The sequence below is a fragment of the Dasypus novemcinctus genome, chromosome 13, assembly GCF_030445035.2.
Source record: "Dasypus novemcinctus isolate mDasNov1 chromosome 13, mDasNov1.1.hap2, whole genome shotgun sequence".
Lineage (NCBI taxonomy): Eukaryota > Metazoa > Chordata > Mammalia > Cingulata > Dasypodidae > Dasypus > Dasypus novemcinctus.
The window spans coordinates 61,302,086-61,319,038 of record NC_080685.1 but is presented as its reverse complement, the minus strand read 5'-3'; the positions used below and the strand labels follow the sequence as shown (position 1 = coordinate 61,319,038).

At 36.6% G+C, this 16,953-nt stretch overlaps 1 protein-coding gene across 1 annotated transcript in view; it reads right to left on the bottom strand.

The window, feature by feature from the left end:
* Nucleotides 1-9,566: 9,566 nt before the first annotated feature.
* Nucleotides 9,567-16,953, bottom strand: part of XPR1 (xenotropic and polytropic retrovirus receptor 1) — a 258,295-nt gene continuing 250,908 nt past the window's right edge. Inside the window, exon 15 of the mRNA XM_004461856.5 lies at nt 9,567-15,361. Coding sequence (XP_004461913.1) covers nt 15,301-15,361 — 61 coding nt within the window. The 3' untranslated portion in view covers nt 9,567-15,300. The remainder of the gene's footprint in view (nt 15,362-16,953) is intronic.

Sequence of the window (16,953 nt, the reverse complement as noted above, 5' to 3'; positions counted from 1 at the left end):
TATAGCTGCCAATTAGTTTTCTTTGTTTTTACTCTGTCCTTTGCTATCTGTGTTATGCTTTAGTGTGGATTTGTGTTTATACAAATTTTATTTGTATGATTTCATGTTAAACCTCAAATAAATGCTTCCTTATGTGAAAAAAAATAATATTCACAGAAACTAAGAGTTGGTAAATAAGAATTCAGTTCTGCAGGAAGCACTAAAGGGAGTTCTGTAGCCAGAAAAGACAAGACATGAGAGGCTTGGAGGACAGTGTAGAAGTAAAGACCATCAGAAAGGATAACCAAAAGGGTAAGAAGATGACAAAAATAAGATATGACACATGAAAGCCAAATGATAAAATGGTTGAGGAAACGGACTTTGGCCCAGCGGTTAGGGCGTCCGTCTACCATATGGGAGGTCCGCGGTTCAAACCCCGGGCCTCCTTGACCCGTGTGGAGCTGGCCATGCGCGGTGCTGATGCGCGCAAGGAGTGCCGTGCCACGCAAGGGTGTCCCCCGCATGGGGGAGCCCCCACGCGCAAGGAGTGCGCCTGTGAGGAAAGGCGCCCAGCGTGAAAAGAAAGTGCAGCCTGCCCAGGAATGGCGCCGCCCACACTTCCTGTGCCGCTGACGACAACAGAAGCGGACAAAGAAACAAAAAGCAGACAAAGAAACAAGACGCAACAAATAGACACCAAGAACAGACAACCAGGGGAGGGGGGGAAATTAAATAAATAAATAAATCTTTAAAAAAAAAAAATGGTTGAAATAAGTAATGCCTTTACAGTAATAATATTGAATTTGATGGATTAAACTCTCCAATCAAAAGACATAGATTGACAGAGTGGATAAGAAAATATGAGCCATCCATATGCTATCTGCAGGAGACTCACTGTAAACCCAAGGATGCAAATAGAATGAAACTGAACATTTGGAAAAAGATATTTCACACAAATAGTAACCAAAAGAGGATAGGGACAGTTCTACTGGTGTTGGACAAAACAGATTTTAAATGCAAAAAGTGATAAGATATGCAGATGGCCATTATATATTTTAAAAAGGGATAATCCACCAGGAAGGACTACCAGTCATAAATATTTATGCACCAAATCAGGATGCCCCAAAATATATGAGGCAAACTCTGGAAAAACTGAAAGGAGAAATAGACAGCTCTAAGTAATAGTTGGAGACTTCAATACACCACTCACATCAATAGATAGAACAACTAGACAGAAGATCAACAAGGAAACAGAGAACTTGAACAACAGGATAAGCAAGCTAGAACTAACAGACATATACAGAACATTGCACCCCAAATCAGCAGGTTATTCATTCTTCTCAAGTCCCCATGGATCTTTCAGGATATATCACATGTTGGGCCAAAAAATAGCTCTCAATAAATTTAAGAAGATTGAAATTATACAAAGCACCTTCCCTGATCATAATGGAATGAAGCTGAAAAATTACTAATAGGCAGGAAAGGGGAAATTTTGCAAATATATGGAGGCTAAACAACATACTCCTAAACAATCAGTGGGTCAAAGAAAAAAATTACAAGGAAAATTAGTAGATATCTTAAGATGAATGAAAATGAAAACACAACTTATCAAAACTTGCAGGATACAGTAAACGGAAGTGCTGAAAGGGAAATTTGTAGCCCTAAATGCCTATATTAAAAAAGAAGAAAGCTAAAATCAAAGATCTAACTGAACAACTGAAGAGCAGCAAACCAATCCCAAAGCAAGCAGGAAGAAAGAAGTAACAAAGGTTAGAGCAGAAAAAAGCAAAATTGAGGGAAAAAAAATGGAGAAAATCAACAAAACCAAGAAACCATAGCTACACTAACAAAGAAAAAAAGAGAAAAGATTCAAATAAAATTAGGGATGAAAAGGGGGAAATTATGACTGACCTTACAGAAATAAAAAGGATCATAAGAGGATATTATGAGGGTAGCCAGTATGGCTCAGTGCTTGAGTGCTGGCTTCCCACATATGAGGTCCCAGGTCAATCCCTCAAAAAAAAAACAAAAAAAAAACTGGATATTATGAGAAACTGTATGCCAACAAATTAGACAATCTAGATGAAATGGACAAATTCCTAGAAATGCAAAAACAACCTACATTGACTCTACAAGACATAAGAACTAAACAAACCAATCACATTTAAAGAGATTGAATCAGTCATCAAAAATATTCCAACAAAGAAAAGGCCAGGAACAGATGGCTTCACAGGTGAAGTCTACCAAGCATTTTGAGAAGAATTAACACCAATCCTGTCTAAACTCTTCCAAAAAATTGAAAAGGAGAGAAAATTACCCAACACATTTTATGAAGCCAACATCACCCTAAAACCAAAGCCAGATAAAGATATTATAAGAAAAGAAAATTACAGACCAATCTCTCTGATGAGCATAGATTTAAAAAAAAAATCTCAACAAAATACTTGCAAATTGAATCCAACAGCATAGTAAAAGAATTAAATATCACAATCGAGTGGTTTATATTTTTAGTAGGCAAGAGTGGTTCAACATAAAAAAAATCAATTAACCTAGTATACCATGTTAATAAATCAAAGGAAAAAAACCCACATGATCTTCTTGATTGATGCAGAAAAGGTATTTGAAAAAACCCAGCATCCCTTCTTGATAAAAACACTTTGAAAGATAGGTATAGATTGAAAGTTCCTTAACATGAAAGAGAGCATATATGAAAATCCCACAGCCAGCATTATACTCAGTGGGGAGAGGTTGAAACAAGACAAGGATGACCACTGTCACCACTATTATCCAACATTGTGCTAGAAGTGTTTCTAAACACTAGCAATGAGCAAGCTGAGGAGGAAATCAAGAAAAAATTCTATTCACAATAGCAACAAAAAGACTCAAATACCTAGGAATCAATTTAACAAAACATGTACAGGACCTTTATTCAGAAAACTACAAAACAATGCTAAAAGAAATCAAAGAGGACCTAAACAAACAGAAAGAGATTCCATGTTCATGGATTGGAAGACTAAACACTGTGAAGAAATCAATACTACCCAAACTGATTTATAGATTCAATCCAGTCCTGATAAAAAATCCAACAGCCTACTTCACGGAAATAGAAAAGGCAAAACCCAAATTTATATGAAAGAGAAAATGCATCTGAATAGCAAAAGCATTCTAAAAAAGAGCAATGTGGGAGGACTTTTACTGCCTGGCATTGAAACACACTGCAGAACAGGACTAGAATGTCAATTACCAAATTTATTTGCAAGGGAAAGGGGCCCTGAATTGCCAAAAACATCTAAAAAAGAAGAGCAAACTCAGAGGGCTCATGCTTCCTGACCTTGAAGTGTAATATAAAGCTACAGTGGTCAAAATAGCATGGTATTGGCATAAAGACAGACATACCAATCAGTGGAATAGAATTGAGAATCCAGAAATAAACTCTCACCTCTATGGTCAACTGGTTTGTAACAAACCTACCACATCCATGCTAACAGAAAAAACAGTCTCTTCAACAAATGGTGCTAGGAAAATTGGATATCCATAGCCAAAAGAATGAAAGAGGACCCCGATCTCACTCCCTATACAAAGATCAACTCAAAATAGATCAAAGACTTAAATATAAAAGCCAGGATCACGAAACTACTAGAAGAAAATATAGGGAAACTTCTAAAAGATCTTGCGGTAGGTGGTGGTTGTTTGTACCTGATACCCAAAGCATGAGCAACAAAAGAAAAAAAATAAAACAAATCAGATTTCCTCAAAATTAAACACTTTTGTACTGTAAAGGACATTGTCGGGAAGCGGCTTTGGCCCAATAGATAGGGCGTCTGCTTACCACATGGGAAGTCCAAGGTTCAAACCCAGGGCCTCCTGACCTATGTGATAAGCTGGCCCACACACAGTGCTGATACATGCAAGGAGTGCCGTGCCATGCAGGGGTGTCCCCAGCATAGGGGAGCCCCACGCGCAAGGAGTGCGCCCCGTAAGGAGAACTGCCCAGGGCGAAAAAGTGCAAACTACCCAGGAATGGCACTGTACACACAGAGAGCTGATGCAGCAAGGTGATGCAATAAAACAAGACACAGATTCTAGGTGCTGCTGACACAAGCGGATACAGAACACACAGCAAATGGACACAGAGAGCAGACAACTGGGGGGGGGGGTCAGGTGGGGAAAGGGAGAGAAATAAATAAAAAATAAATATTAAAAAAATAATAATATTAAAGGACATTGTCAAAAAGGGGAAAAGGCAGCCGACTCAATGGGGGAAAATGTTTGGAAATCACATATCCAATAAGGGTTTAATATCCATTATATATAAAGAGATCATACAACTCAACAATACAAAGACTAATGATCCACTTAAAAAATGGGCAAAAAACTTGACTAGACATTTGTCCAAAGAAGAAACACGAATGGCGAAAAAACACATGAAAAAACGTTCAACATCACTAGCAATTAGGGAAATGCAAATCAAAGCTACAATGAAATATTACTTCACACCTATTAGAATGGCCACTATTAAAAAGCCAGAAAACTACAAATGTTGGAGAGGATGTGGAGAGATAGGAACACTTATTCACTGTTGGTGGAAGTGTCGAATGGTACAGACACTGTGGAGGAATGTTTGGCAATTGGTAAAGAAGTTGATTATAGACTGGCCAAGTGACCTGGCAATACCACTACTGGGCATATTCCCTGAACAACTGAGAGCAGTGACACGAACAGACATCTGCACAAGGATATTCATGGAGGCATTATTCACAATTGCCAAAAGATGGAAACAACCCAGGTGTCCATCAACTGATGAATGGATAAACAATTGTGGTGTATACATACAATGGAATATTACACAGCTATAAGAAGAAATGAAGTCATGAAGTATATGACAACATGGATGAACCTGGAGGATGTTGAGTGAAGCAAGCCAGGCACAAAAGGACAAATAGTGTATGATTTCACTATTTTTTTTTAGAAGTTTTTTTTTTTTAAGATTTGTTTATTCATTCCTCTCCCCTCCCCCACCCTCCTCCCCGGTTGTCTGTTCTCTGTGTCTATTTGCTGCGTCTTGTTTCTTTGTTCGCTTCTGTTGTTGTCAGCGGCACAGGAATCTGTGTTTCTTTTGGCTGAGTCATCTTGTGTCAGCTCTTCATGTGGGTGGCGCCATTCTTAGGCAGGCTGCACTTTCCTTCACGCTGGGCGGCTCTCCTTATGGGGCGCACTCCTTTCGCGTGGGGCTCCCCTATGCGGGGGACACCCCCGCGTGGCATGGCACTCTTTGCGCGCATCAGCACTGCGCATGGGCCAGCTCCACATGGGCCAAGGAGGCCTGGGGTTTGAACCGTGGACCTCCCATGTGGTACATGGACGCCCTAACTACTGGGACAAGTTCGTTTCCCTGATTTCGCTATTATGAACTAAATATAATGAGCATACTCATGGAGTTGATAGCTAGAATGTAAGTCACCAGAGGATAGAATGTGATTAGAGAATGGAAAGCTGAGGTTTTATCTGTGCAGAATTGGCAAAAAAGATGTTTGTAAATGTTTGTAAATGGTGAAAGCACATCATAGGATTTGTAATTAGTAGCACTAACATTTGGGTATGATAGTTTTTTTTTCCCCCCATTTTTTGGAGTAATGAAAATGCTCTAATGTTGTTTCTTTTTTTAAAGATTTATTTTATTTATTTCACTACCCTCCCCCCCATTGTCTGCTCTCTGTGTTCATTCACTGTGTGTTCTTTCTGTGTCTGCCTGTATTCTTGTTGGTGGCACTGGAAATCTGTGTCTCTTTTTTGTTGCGTCATCTTGCTGCATCAACTCTCCGTGTGTGCAGCACCATTCCTGGGTAGTCTGCACTTTTTCCGCATGGGGCAGCTCTCCTTGCGGGGTGCATTCCTTGTGCATGGGGCACCCCTAAGCAGGGGACACCCCTGTGTGGCAGGGCACTCCTTGCATGCGGCAGCACTGCACGTAGGCCAACTCATCACATGGGTTAGGAGGCCCTGGGTATAGAACCCTGGACCCTCCATATGGTAGGCAGACGCCCTATCAGTTGAGTCACATCTGCTTCCCTCTAATGTTGATCAAAATAATGAATGCACAGCTCTGTGATTATACCAAATGCCACTGATAATGCACTTTATAAATTGTATGATTTATGAACACAAAAATAAGAGGGATGGTTGGGGGAAAGTATACCAATTTGAAGATATGGGCTATAGTTAGTAGGGATATATTGATGATCCTCTTTCATAATTTGTTGCAAAGGTTTCACAATACAAGGTATTGGTGGTGGGGTGATGTATGGGAGTCCTGTGTGATGTTATGCCTGTTTGTTTTTAAGTTCACAACTTTTACTATATACTTATTCTTTATGAATGTTCATGTATGAATTATATACTTAAATAAGTTTTTTTAAAGTGGAAAAAATGAATAGAGGGTTCCCATATAAACCTCCCTCCCACTCTCACATTTTCCCCTATTAATAACTTCTTATATTAGTGTGGTACATTTGTTACAGTTCATGAACAAGTATTTAAACACTGCTACTAACCAAAGTCTGTAGTTTGCGTTATGGTTTACACTTTGCACTCTAGTTTCATAGGTTTTGACAAAATGTGTAATGGTCTGTGTCTATCATTGCAATATCATTAAGAGTAATGCCCAAAAAATGCCCTCTGTTCCACCCATTCTTCCCTCCCTCTCCCCTTAGAAATTTGGTAGCTGTATCTTTATATCAATGTTACAAGTTTTTAACAAGTCTACTTTGGTGTGGTTGCATTCCCCCTTTGTTTGTTCACTCCTCAATCTTGAGGATTTTGGGATGATGACGGTGCCTGTTCTACTTCAGATTTACAGAGGGAAATAGATTACCATACATTCCAAGATAAGGCCCAACAACAGGGTGTACATTTTTTCTTAGAGGGCCAAGAGCATCAGGGAGGTTCCTGCTGTTTTGAGTAAGTGTTGGGCAGTTTGTTTTCCAATGTCCAGATTATTTACAGTAATTACAAGTACCTTGTGCCTGGAAGGTTCACTGAGGCTTACTTGGCTGCTGTTTTAGTTTAGAAGGATTTCTTTTTCTTGGCTTATTTATTTATTTATTTTTTAAAGATGTGATCTTATTGATCTATAATATTTAATCACTAGGTTTCCTTTGGTCCAGTTTAGTTGTTTAGGTTTTAAAGTGGTGCTCAGTTCTTCTGAAAAGCTGTTAACAAAAGTAGAATTAAATAGAGTAGAGGTTTTGGAGTTAATATTGTCAAGACCTGCAAATTGTTTTAAGGGATTTTTTCCTATTACTTTTGTCTATTCAGATTTTGGTAGACAGACCTTCACCAGCAGTCTTGTACATTAACTGGTAAAAGTCTGAGTATCCAGTCTTGTAAGTCTGGATGATAAGATTGAGTTCTTTTGCAAAACCTATTGGGTTTTCAGTAGGATTTGGGAAATCTTATTATAGAAGGGGAGTTAGGCTAAGCTAGGACATAGAGGAGGAAGACAGAAGGGGTTTAAGCAGGAGTTAGAACAGTCAGAGACAGGAGTTCCGAAAAATTTTCAAGCTTGATTATGCACTTAGATCTTGAAGAGAGGCAATTTTAGAATTAGTTATATGTTTGGAAGTGCCCAGATATCAATTAAAATAAGTATTTCATTCAGGTTGCTTAGTTTAGAGCTTCTATTTTCTAGTTGAGAATGCAAATACACCAATTTAGGCATATCAAAAGATCCCCATTGTGGCCGTTATAATTCAAGATATTCTCTAGTGTGCCAGGCCCAGCAGGATAATATTTTACATAAGGCAGGATCATAATTTCTGTACATGAAGCCAGCTGGTATGCTGGCTGGCAGTACACCATTAGATTTCCTTAAATGGATTAGAACCCATTCTTTTAGTTAGTTCTAATTGTGTCAATCCTAAATCCAAAGCCTGAGGGGAAGTGTCTGGGTTTTGGGCAACTGATGTTTTAGTGTGCCTTACACAGGATACTTGCTTTACCTTGTGGATAGCCTATGCGCTAATTATCTAACCTGTAACCAGGTGTCTGTAGTTGCAGAGAATTTATCTTGATGGTGGCCAGTGGCCTTGTGTCCATCTAGCCCATCCTTGACCAACTTATTCTTTCACAGGAGTCTTGTTCTTCAGAAGCGGAGGCTTCTCTTAAAAGGTGGTGAGTTCTCTAATAGGTTACTTAACGATAACTTTTTTGATTCTTGTGAGGGAAGCTTCCCGATTGCTTAAATAGAAAAAAATGCACATCCATTCAGAAATGACATTGGTAAGGAGGTGAACTAATGATGGATTATAAAGATTGTTTTTGGCAATAGAAAATTCTGAAGAACCAAATTTTGACAGACCTAATATTTTTATTTTTAAAAGGAGGAACTAAGAAATCAGAATAGGTTTTAATATCTGCCTGGATGGGTGAGGAGTCTTTAATTTGAGACAGAAAAACTGGTTCACCCTGGGGCACTGATACCTAGTAACAGGATAGTGTGGGCTTTGTTGGTAGCAGTTTCAGATAAATAGTTCAGAAATAATTTTATCACCTTTTCCTCCTAGTCCCCATAAAATTGATAATGGAATTAACTCCAACTAAGTGTTAAAGTAACGCCTAGCACATAATAGGAATTCAACAAACACATAATTTTCCGCAAACACAAGAAACCCCTAAATTCCTCTAAGGGAAGGAAAAGGTGGGGAAGCTGGGAAGAGAAATGAAACAGAGGTGTAAGGTCAAACATTCTTATAAACTTAGAAAAAGACTTAATAAAAATTGTCTGTATAGAAATACAGCTCATTAACGTCCAAGAAGTTTGAATATGTCTAAGATGGATAAAAGAGAGTGACTTCCTAGGATCATCTGGGATTATAGAATCAGCTACTCTAGATCTATGTCTTCATCTACAAATTAAATAAAGGGTAGTTAATCCATATATATGAGAAGTTATATGTTTGGAATATATAAAATACTCTAAGCATGTAAATGTTGAGTAAGTATTACTATCATCAAATCACAGAAGGGTGTATTGAATATCTAGTGGTTCATATGTTTTCACAGTCTACCTTGACTTTGGCCTGGAAACACCATATTATATACTGGGTTAACCTAGAGAGAAGTATGGTAAGAATAGAGCTTATGGTACTAGAATAAAATGAAAAGGCTTTGATGCTTTAGTCAATAAAACATTTTTCTCTTTGCATTTTAGGAGTAATCTCAATTTTTCCCAGACAGATATACAGAGTAATAATTAAATAATGGGTAATGCTGCAGAAAGCATTAAGTTCCCATGCAGAGCATGGATTTGTAGTGACAACAGGCGCTCACCTCTCTAACATATAATTGAACATAAAATTTCACTTAATATTTAAGACATTGTTTGAGTAAAAAATAACGACATATTGCATCAATCCCAGTGTTCTGGTTATTTACACCTTATATATTTGCTGAAGTAGTTTTAAAAAATTTCACTCTTGAAATTTGTTTGCCCTAAACCCATATACAAGTTAGTCCCATGTCTGAGAATCCAAGAAACCCAGAGGAAAAGTCACACACACCATTCACCAATGACAAAAGAGTCAGCAAACTGTTGGAAAACAGAGAGAGCTTGTAATAATGAAAAAAGGACAGAACTTTGTAACCACTTGTTTTCTTTTAAAAACACATAACCACATTAACTTTTTGCTTTATACAACCATCTAGAAACTATAAAACAGTACCACATTGTGCATTTAACCTACTTATCAAGAAGGGAACTCCACACTTTTATAAGAATTCTACCCATAATATAAGAAGGAAAAAGGAGAGAGCTAATAGCATAGTCACAGATACAACATATGTCCAAGCAAGAATTAATTCTTTGATGTCACCTTTTTCAATTTTCAGAGTGGAGAGTAAGAAAGAAAAGTAGGAAAAAAAGAAAGAAGCACCCACAGAGGACGAATCACATTCCATCGTTACTTTTGACAATTATAGTTCAGAGTTTCATAGAACAGGATCATTTGACCAACACAGTGTGGTAGGGGGTGAAGGAAACATGAGTTGAGGGGGAGGGTTTGAAAAGACAAATACATTTGTCACCCTCTTCCTCTCCTAAATACTCTTCATTGATACAAGATTCTGTGCTAAGTCATAAAATAACAAGAGTGGCTCACAATTTTATTTTACAGTTTAAAAGAATAACAATGTCATTACCAATTACTCTTTAGGGACTTCCCACAATCTTTTTCCCTATTTCCACCATGCTGGTATTGCCACAGGACAATCAGGGAAGTGTAGGTAGGGATTTCAGAGATAATGATCAAGGGATATTGAGATGGAATCCCTGCCCTTTGAAGTCTACAGCTTCCTTTCCCATTTGTGCTGATATAGGGGAAAGGGCATAGGGAGTACTACAGTAATATGATTGCAGTTTAGTCAGTTAACTGGTTGATGATGAGATGGAATAATTAGACATACTGAATCCAAGGCCAACAACAGGAATTTGATTGTCCTCCTTAGGTTGATGTCACCATAAAAAACTGAAGGCTTCGATTTAGTAATAAAATAAACCAAAGGTTCGCTATAAGGAAACATAATTCAGTTGAAAATTAGTATGATACTGTTTACTCCAGATGAAACCCTCACCAATCCCTCTCACTTCCTCTTCCACTGTGAGTAAGCAAATACATTCTGGAAGGTTGTTTTTATTAGATTATTAGAGTTCTGCCAATTCATACAAGAAAGGCATTATAGGCCATACAAAGAAGTTTCCTCTCCATTTCTGGACAAACTCATTTAAGCAAGATGAGGAGTTTGTCTCATAACTCTTTCAATCTAATGAGATGCTTTTACTTTTTCCTATTTTGTGTTTAGAGTGTGGTTTAATGCTGGTTAAAATATTGGTGTGTAACACTGACCAGTCCAAATTTTTTATGCTCTAGTATAATCAATCAACTCTACCAACATTACCACTGTTTTCCGACATTGTATATGCTTGCAGAAAGGAGCCTTAGTATTTACCAGCAAGACTGATTATCTAAAATGCAGAACTATGTGTTTAAGTAATTTAGAAAATCTAACTTTAATCCTCTTTGCTTCAGCTAATGATCACAAGCAAGATATAAAACTTAGACCCATAAGGAAAAGGAAATAAACAGACAAATTTATTTTTCATTACTTTTTTCAAAAGTTCTACCAGAACTTCTATTATCCTCACCCTGTGACTAAAGATCTTATCTGTAATGACACGTTTCTTGTTTGACTTGAGAAAAGTTTGGTGATTTTGTAGCTGAATTAGTCATGGATTCAACATGATTACTTAATTTTTAGTCTGAGAAGCTATTTCAATTTTAAAAATTCAAATATGTTACACAGTAAGAAGTACTTGTTTTTTGCAGGAGTTAGGAAAATTTCTTGCAAACTATTAAAAAACAATTATAATATGAAGTCTGTCTACCAAATAAAATACAATCACTTCAGAGAATCTTAAGTTTTTGAAAAAATAATGCCATGGATAGGGTTTTCTAAATTCTCTTTCTTAGAATAAGCAATTTTTCTAGTCATTGCTTAGAAAATTGCATTTGCATTTTAAGAACTGTTTCCCAAATAATGCAAATAGAGGAAAATTATAGGAAAATAAAGGCAGGTCTCTAATAGCAACATAATAACCACTGAAAAGAGAGACAGAAAGGCTTAATTTCTCTTTAATTAAATGCCTGTTAATGATGCTTATAAGACTCAATAATAACAATTTTTTTCTAATGCTTATCCTGCCTTAGTCCAGCTGTTAAGAAATGGGTGAGTGAGTGGATATGGCTCAAGTGGTTGAGCACCAGCTTCCCACTTACAAGGGCCTGGGGTTCAATCCCTGGCCCTGGTACCCCAAGGGAAAAAAAAAGAGAGATGGGTGAACTGCTTTTTAGAGTTAACAGTACTTTGGTCAAACCATGGTGGAAGGGTACCATATATTAACAAGTTACCTCTGGTAAAAACTCAGTTAAGAATCTCAGAACTTTGTTTAGAATATTGCCAATTTTCCTTCATACAGAGGTGACCAGTGTTCTCCTCACACCATTACTTCTAAATCATAAGTCAATGAACATCCCTAAGAAGGCAAGTGGTACACACTGGAAACAAAAATTGTAATGGTTTTTTCACTTCTTCCTAGTCTTACAAATGACTGTTATGCCCTAATGAACAAATATTTAATCTTTGATCATTTTATTGTCTCTCTACATAGTATGGAATCATCAATTATGCCATTGTAACGGCAAAGGAAGCCTTAAATATAGGTGTTAATTTAGCATAGAAAATGAACCACTTTTCTTGGTGTTCTATTTCTCTAGGCATGTAAATGTTTTCTATACTATCCATAAAAAAATGAAAAATAAGTTTTCCTTCTTTTATTTATACTATCTTTCATTCCTTTGGGGAGTGTATTAACTGTCATCATAAGTTGAGTTTTTCTTAAAAATAAATAAAACCAGAATTTCTAAACCTAAATCAGATGAAGTTTACCTTTGGTGGGATTGCTGTTCCTTTAAAATGACTTTGATATTCATTTTTTAAGAGTTCTATTGAGAACTTCAATGTACAGGAGTCTCCAGTAAAATTTTAGGTAGGACACAGAATTTATAGAACTGGTAGGGCATATTAAACTTAGAAAAGAAAATGCACTTGCCTGTTTTGTACAGTCTACTTCCCAAATTCTCCTTGTGAGGAGAATCCTTTTTTCTTTTTACAGTTTTTACATAAATCTGTACGTTTAAGTACATATTTGAGCATCTTTCATTGGAAAGTGAAAGTTACCTAAGCCTTTTCATTCTTGAGTAGACTAAGTCAATAGGACAAACACATCAGAAAAGGAATACATTCTAACATTGTATTATCAATAAAAATAAATAATACTGATTAGGGCCTAGAATTCTAACAGTTGAAGAAAGATCAAATTGGCCAAAGGATATACTGAAGTAAAAACACTGGGGAGTTCAAATACCAGAAGTCAATTGTAATATTTTTTGTGTGTGTCATCATATAGATTTCCCAATGGAGAATGAAGTCTGCAATTCAAATGGCTCTGGATATACAATAGAACCACCAATTTTATTTGTATAAGAAATGACTAGTCCACTGACTTATCTCACTGATGACGACTTCTATTTCTTGACAGACCAATGATAATTCCCTCTAGTTTTAAAGAACAAAAGAGAAGAGTTTAAAAAAATCCGAAGTATAAATAATGCAACTTTAATTTACCAAGGGTCACTAAATTGTTATCACTGATTATTATAAACGATTCTGTTTATTTAAACTAAAAAAAAAGACCCAGTAATTAAAACTTTCCTTTTCAGTTTTTAGGACAAAAGACATACTTTGCAAAGCACAAAAAAGCAATAAAAGTAAAAAAGTTGGACGATTTTTCAGGAAAAAAAGACCCTCAATTGAGAAAGGGAACAAATTTTGGAAGACAGAATAAAAACTGAAGAAACTCTTTTAAAACAAACTGTCAGTTAATTGATAGAATTTTGATATTAATATGAAGGGCTAATGACAAAAGCATATTAAAGGACAGTAACCATGTTTTTAAGACCAAGAAAATGATATAACTGTCTCTTCTAATTTTTTGTTCCTTCGGCAAAAATTAAGCTGAAAATGACAAGAAAGTTACTTTCACGAATCCACTGATGCTGACTCTGAATAGCATGAATAATCAGGAACAAAGAAGTGAACAATGTTATGGACTCAGTTTGACAACATCTATAAATCTAACAGAAATGGACACTTTGAAATCTTCATCTGGATCTGAAAATCCTGGTATTTATATTAATTTTGTTAGATAATGAAATGCTAAATTTAATGCTGATCATATTCAAGAAAGTAAAATCCCTTAAGGCTTTAGGACTTATTTGGATGAAACAAAGGGAAAAAATGAGACACATAACTTAAAATGTGCATTGTGTACAGACCATGATAGTCTGAAATTTCTAAGAAATATACTTTTTCTATATTACCAAGGTTAGCTCCAAAAAGTTGAAAAGCAGGTTTTCTATCATGAGAGAACATGAAATACAATGTTCATTCCTTAAAACTGAAGGGAGAAATGGCTGCCAAAGTCTGTTTTAATCAAGGTAATGTGATGGAAGAAAGCTAATTTGTTCTATGTGCTCAAAAATATGTTTTTCCTACAACAGACTTCTAATTTGATCAAACTCTGGCTAAAGTGAGTGAAGTCAGAAGAAAAACTATTTAATGAGAGTACAGAGTCTCTGAAATAGTTCTGTCTTCTAATTCAGAGTTAGTAAAGGTTACTCTGAAATTACCCTACATGCTGAGGCATTATAAGGCAAAACTCTGTTGCTATGGCTAGAATATAGGCAAATGTATTCCAAACCTTTGTTCCTTAAATTAAAAAAAAAAATATGAAAACCCTTCATATGCATTTCAACCGGTTGTTTGGAAGAGTGTGAATGCTCTGTTATGAGAGACATGCTTACGATTTGAAAGCAGCAGTAACTAAAAAAAATCAGATAGAAACTTTGGCTTAAAATTAAAAAGAAATGAAAAGAAGTCAAACTGGTGTGAGTTGTCTCATGAAAGAGGTATTGTGAGATTGAACCCTCATAAATGCTGTCCAACATTAGTTTCCCCTGTCTTCTTCATTGTTATCACCTTCATTGCACAGGAGTTATAGCATTCTTTTATGGTTAAGTTTCATAAATAATGAGAAAACTATATGTAACAAATACATCATATTTCCCACCCACCCAGCAACCCTCCCTAAAATAAGAAAAGTTACATCAAATTAAAAAGTAGCTTCGTGAATGAAGGTACTGCTCTAAGTTGCACTTTCCCTGCAAGTGCAGCCAGTGCCTCTGCGCTGGGTATGAAAGAAAGGAAGAAAATCTCCACATAAACTGACAAAAAAATTTAAAAACCAATGTCCGGTTTCAACCAGTCAAAACCGGGTCAAGCAGAAGCCAAGATGTCTTGGTACGCGTCCCATCAGAGGGTCCTTGCTGTGCCTGTTCATCTTGATAGGTATCTGTGTCCTGGTGATTGTAAACAATCCATAAGATACTATTTTTTGTTCCTTGAAATGTCCTCTGATTGGCAAAATGAAGTAAATATTTGTTTTAAAAATAGAAAATTAAAATTAAACTAGAAGAAAAGAAAAGAAACACAGTGAGCTTGTTTGGAGTCCATAGGATCCGATCTGGAAGAGCTCGGAAAATGCGTTATGTGTCTTCTGTTTTCGGCTGGAAAGGTACTAGAGGTTGTGTTGGTCGAGGAAAGAATTGTAGAGTAGGAAAACCACGGATGTTAATCAAGACTTCAGAGAATTCAAGTGTTAGCTTCATCATCTGTATCTTCTATCAATACCTTAGTGTCACGAGCCTTGGATCTAGTGATAATAAGGGAGGAAAAAAAGCACTTAGTCCATTAATGAAATATAAACACATCCATAATATTGGTGATATTTCTAATTTTACCATTAAACATAAATCCCAAATAAGCATTTGTTGGGGGTATTTTTAAAAAACTTTTTATTTTTGAAATAATTTCAAACTTACAGAACAGTAGCAAAAATAATACAAAGCCAAAAAAAAAAAAAAAAAAGTACAAAGCCAATAGAGAACTCCAATATACCCCCTACCCAGATACTGAGATTTACCAACTTTTAACATTTTGCCACTTTTGTTCTATCTATCTGTCTATCTATCTATCTATCTATCTATCTATCTATCTATCTATCTATCTATCTATCATCTATCTATCTTCTAAACAAATGAGAGTAGGTTTTCTACATCATACTCCTTGGTCATTGAATACTCCTATGCATATTTCCTAAGAATGAGGATAGTCACTTAAATAGTTAACAAGTTCAAGAAATTTAACATTGCTATAAAGCTTAAGGTCTATATCCTAATTTTTTTCATTTGTCCTAATAATGTCCTTTTGGTATTTTCTCCTCCATTATTAGAATGTCTGGGATCATAACTTGCATTTAACTGTCATTGTCTCTTTAGTTTCTCTTCCACTTTTTAAAAATTGTAGAAACATATATACAACATAAAATTTTTCACTTCAACTACTCCAAGCATACAATGCAATGGTGTTAATTACATTCACAGTTTTGAGCTATCCTCACTACCATCCATTACCAAAACCTTTCCATCACCTCAGAGACTCTGTAGCCATTATGCATTAATTCCCCATTCCCCCTCCCTCTCACCACTGATAACCTGTACTCTACTTTCTGTCTCTATGAATTTGCATATTTTAGTTATTTCATGTAAGTGGGGTCACACAATATTTGTCCTTTTGTGTCTGACTTATTTACTCAACATGATGTCTTCAAGGTTTATCTGTTATAGCATATATCAGAAATCCATTCCTTTAAAAAAAATTTTATTGTGGTAACATATATACTATAAAATGAATTTCCCATTTTAACCACTTTAAAGTACAAAATGCAGTATTTTTTTTTAATATTATTTATTTAATCCCCCCCCCCCCCCCCCCCCCCCGGTTGTCTGTTCTCTGTGTCTATTTGTTGCGTCTTGTTTCTTTGTACGCTTCTGTTGTCGTCAGCGGCACCGGAAGTGTGGGCGGCGCCATTCCTGGGCAGGCTGCACTCTCTTTTGCGCTGAGCGGCTCTTACAGGCGCACTCCTTGCGTGTGGGGCTCCCCTGCGCTGCGGACACCGCTGCGTGGCAGGGCACTCCTTGCACGCATCAGCACTGCGCATGGGCCAGCTCCACACGGGTCAAAGAGGCCCGGGGTTTGAACCGCGGACCTCCCATGTGGTAGACGGACGCCCTAACCACTGGGCCAAGTCCGTTTCCCAAAATACAGTATTAATTACATGTACAATGTTGTGCTATCCTTAATACCATCTATTACCAAAACTTTTCCATCACCCCAAACAGAAACTTTCATTTCTATTCACCCCTAATCTCCACCCCCATCCTTGCCCCTGGTAACTCGTATTTT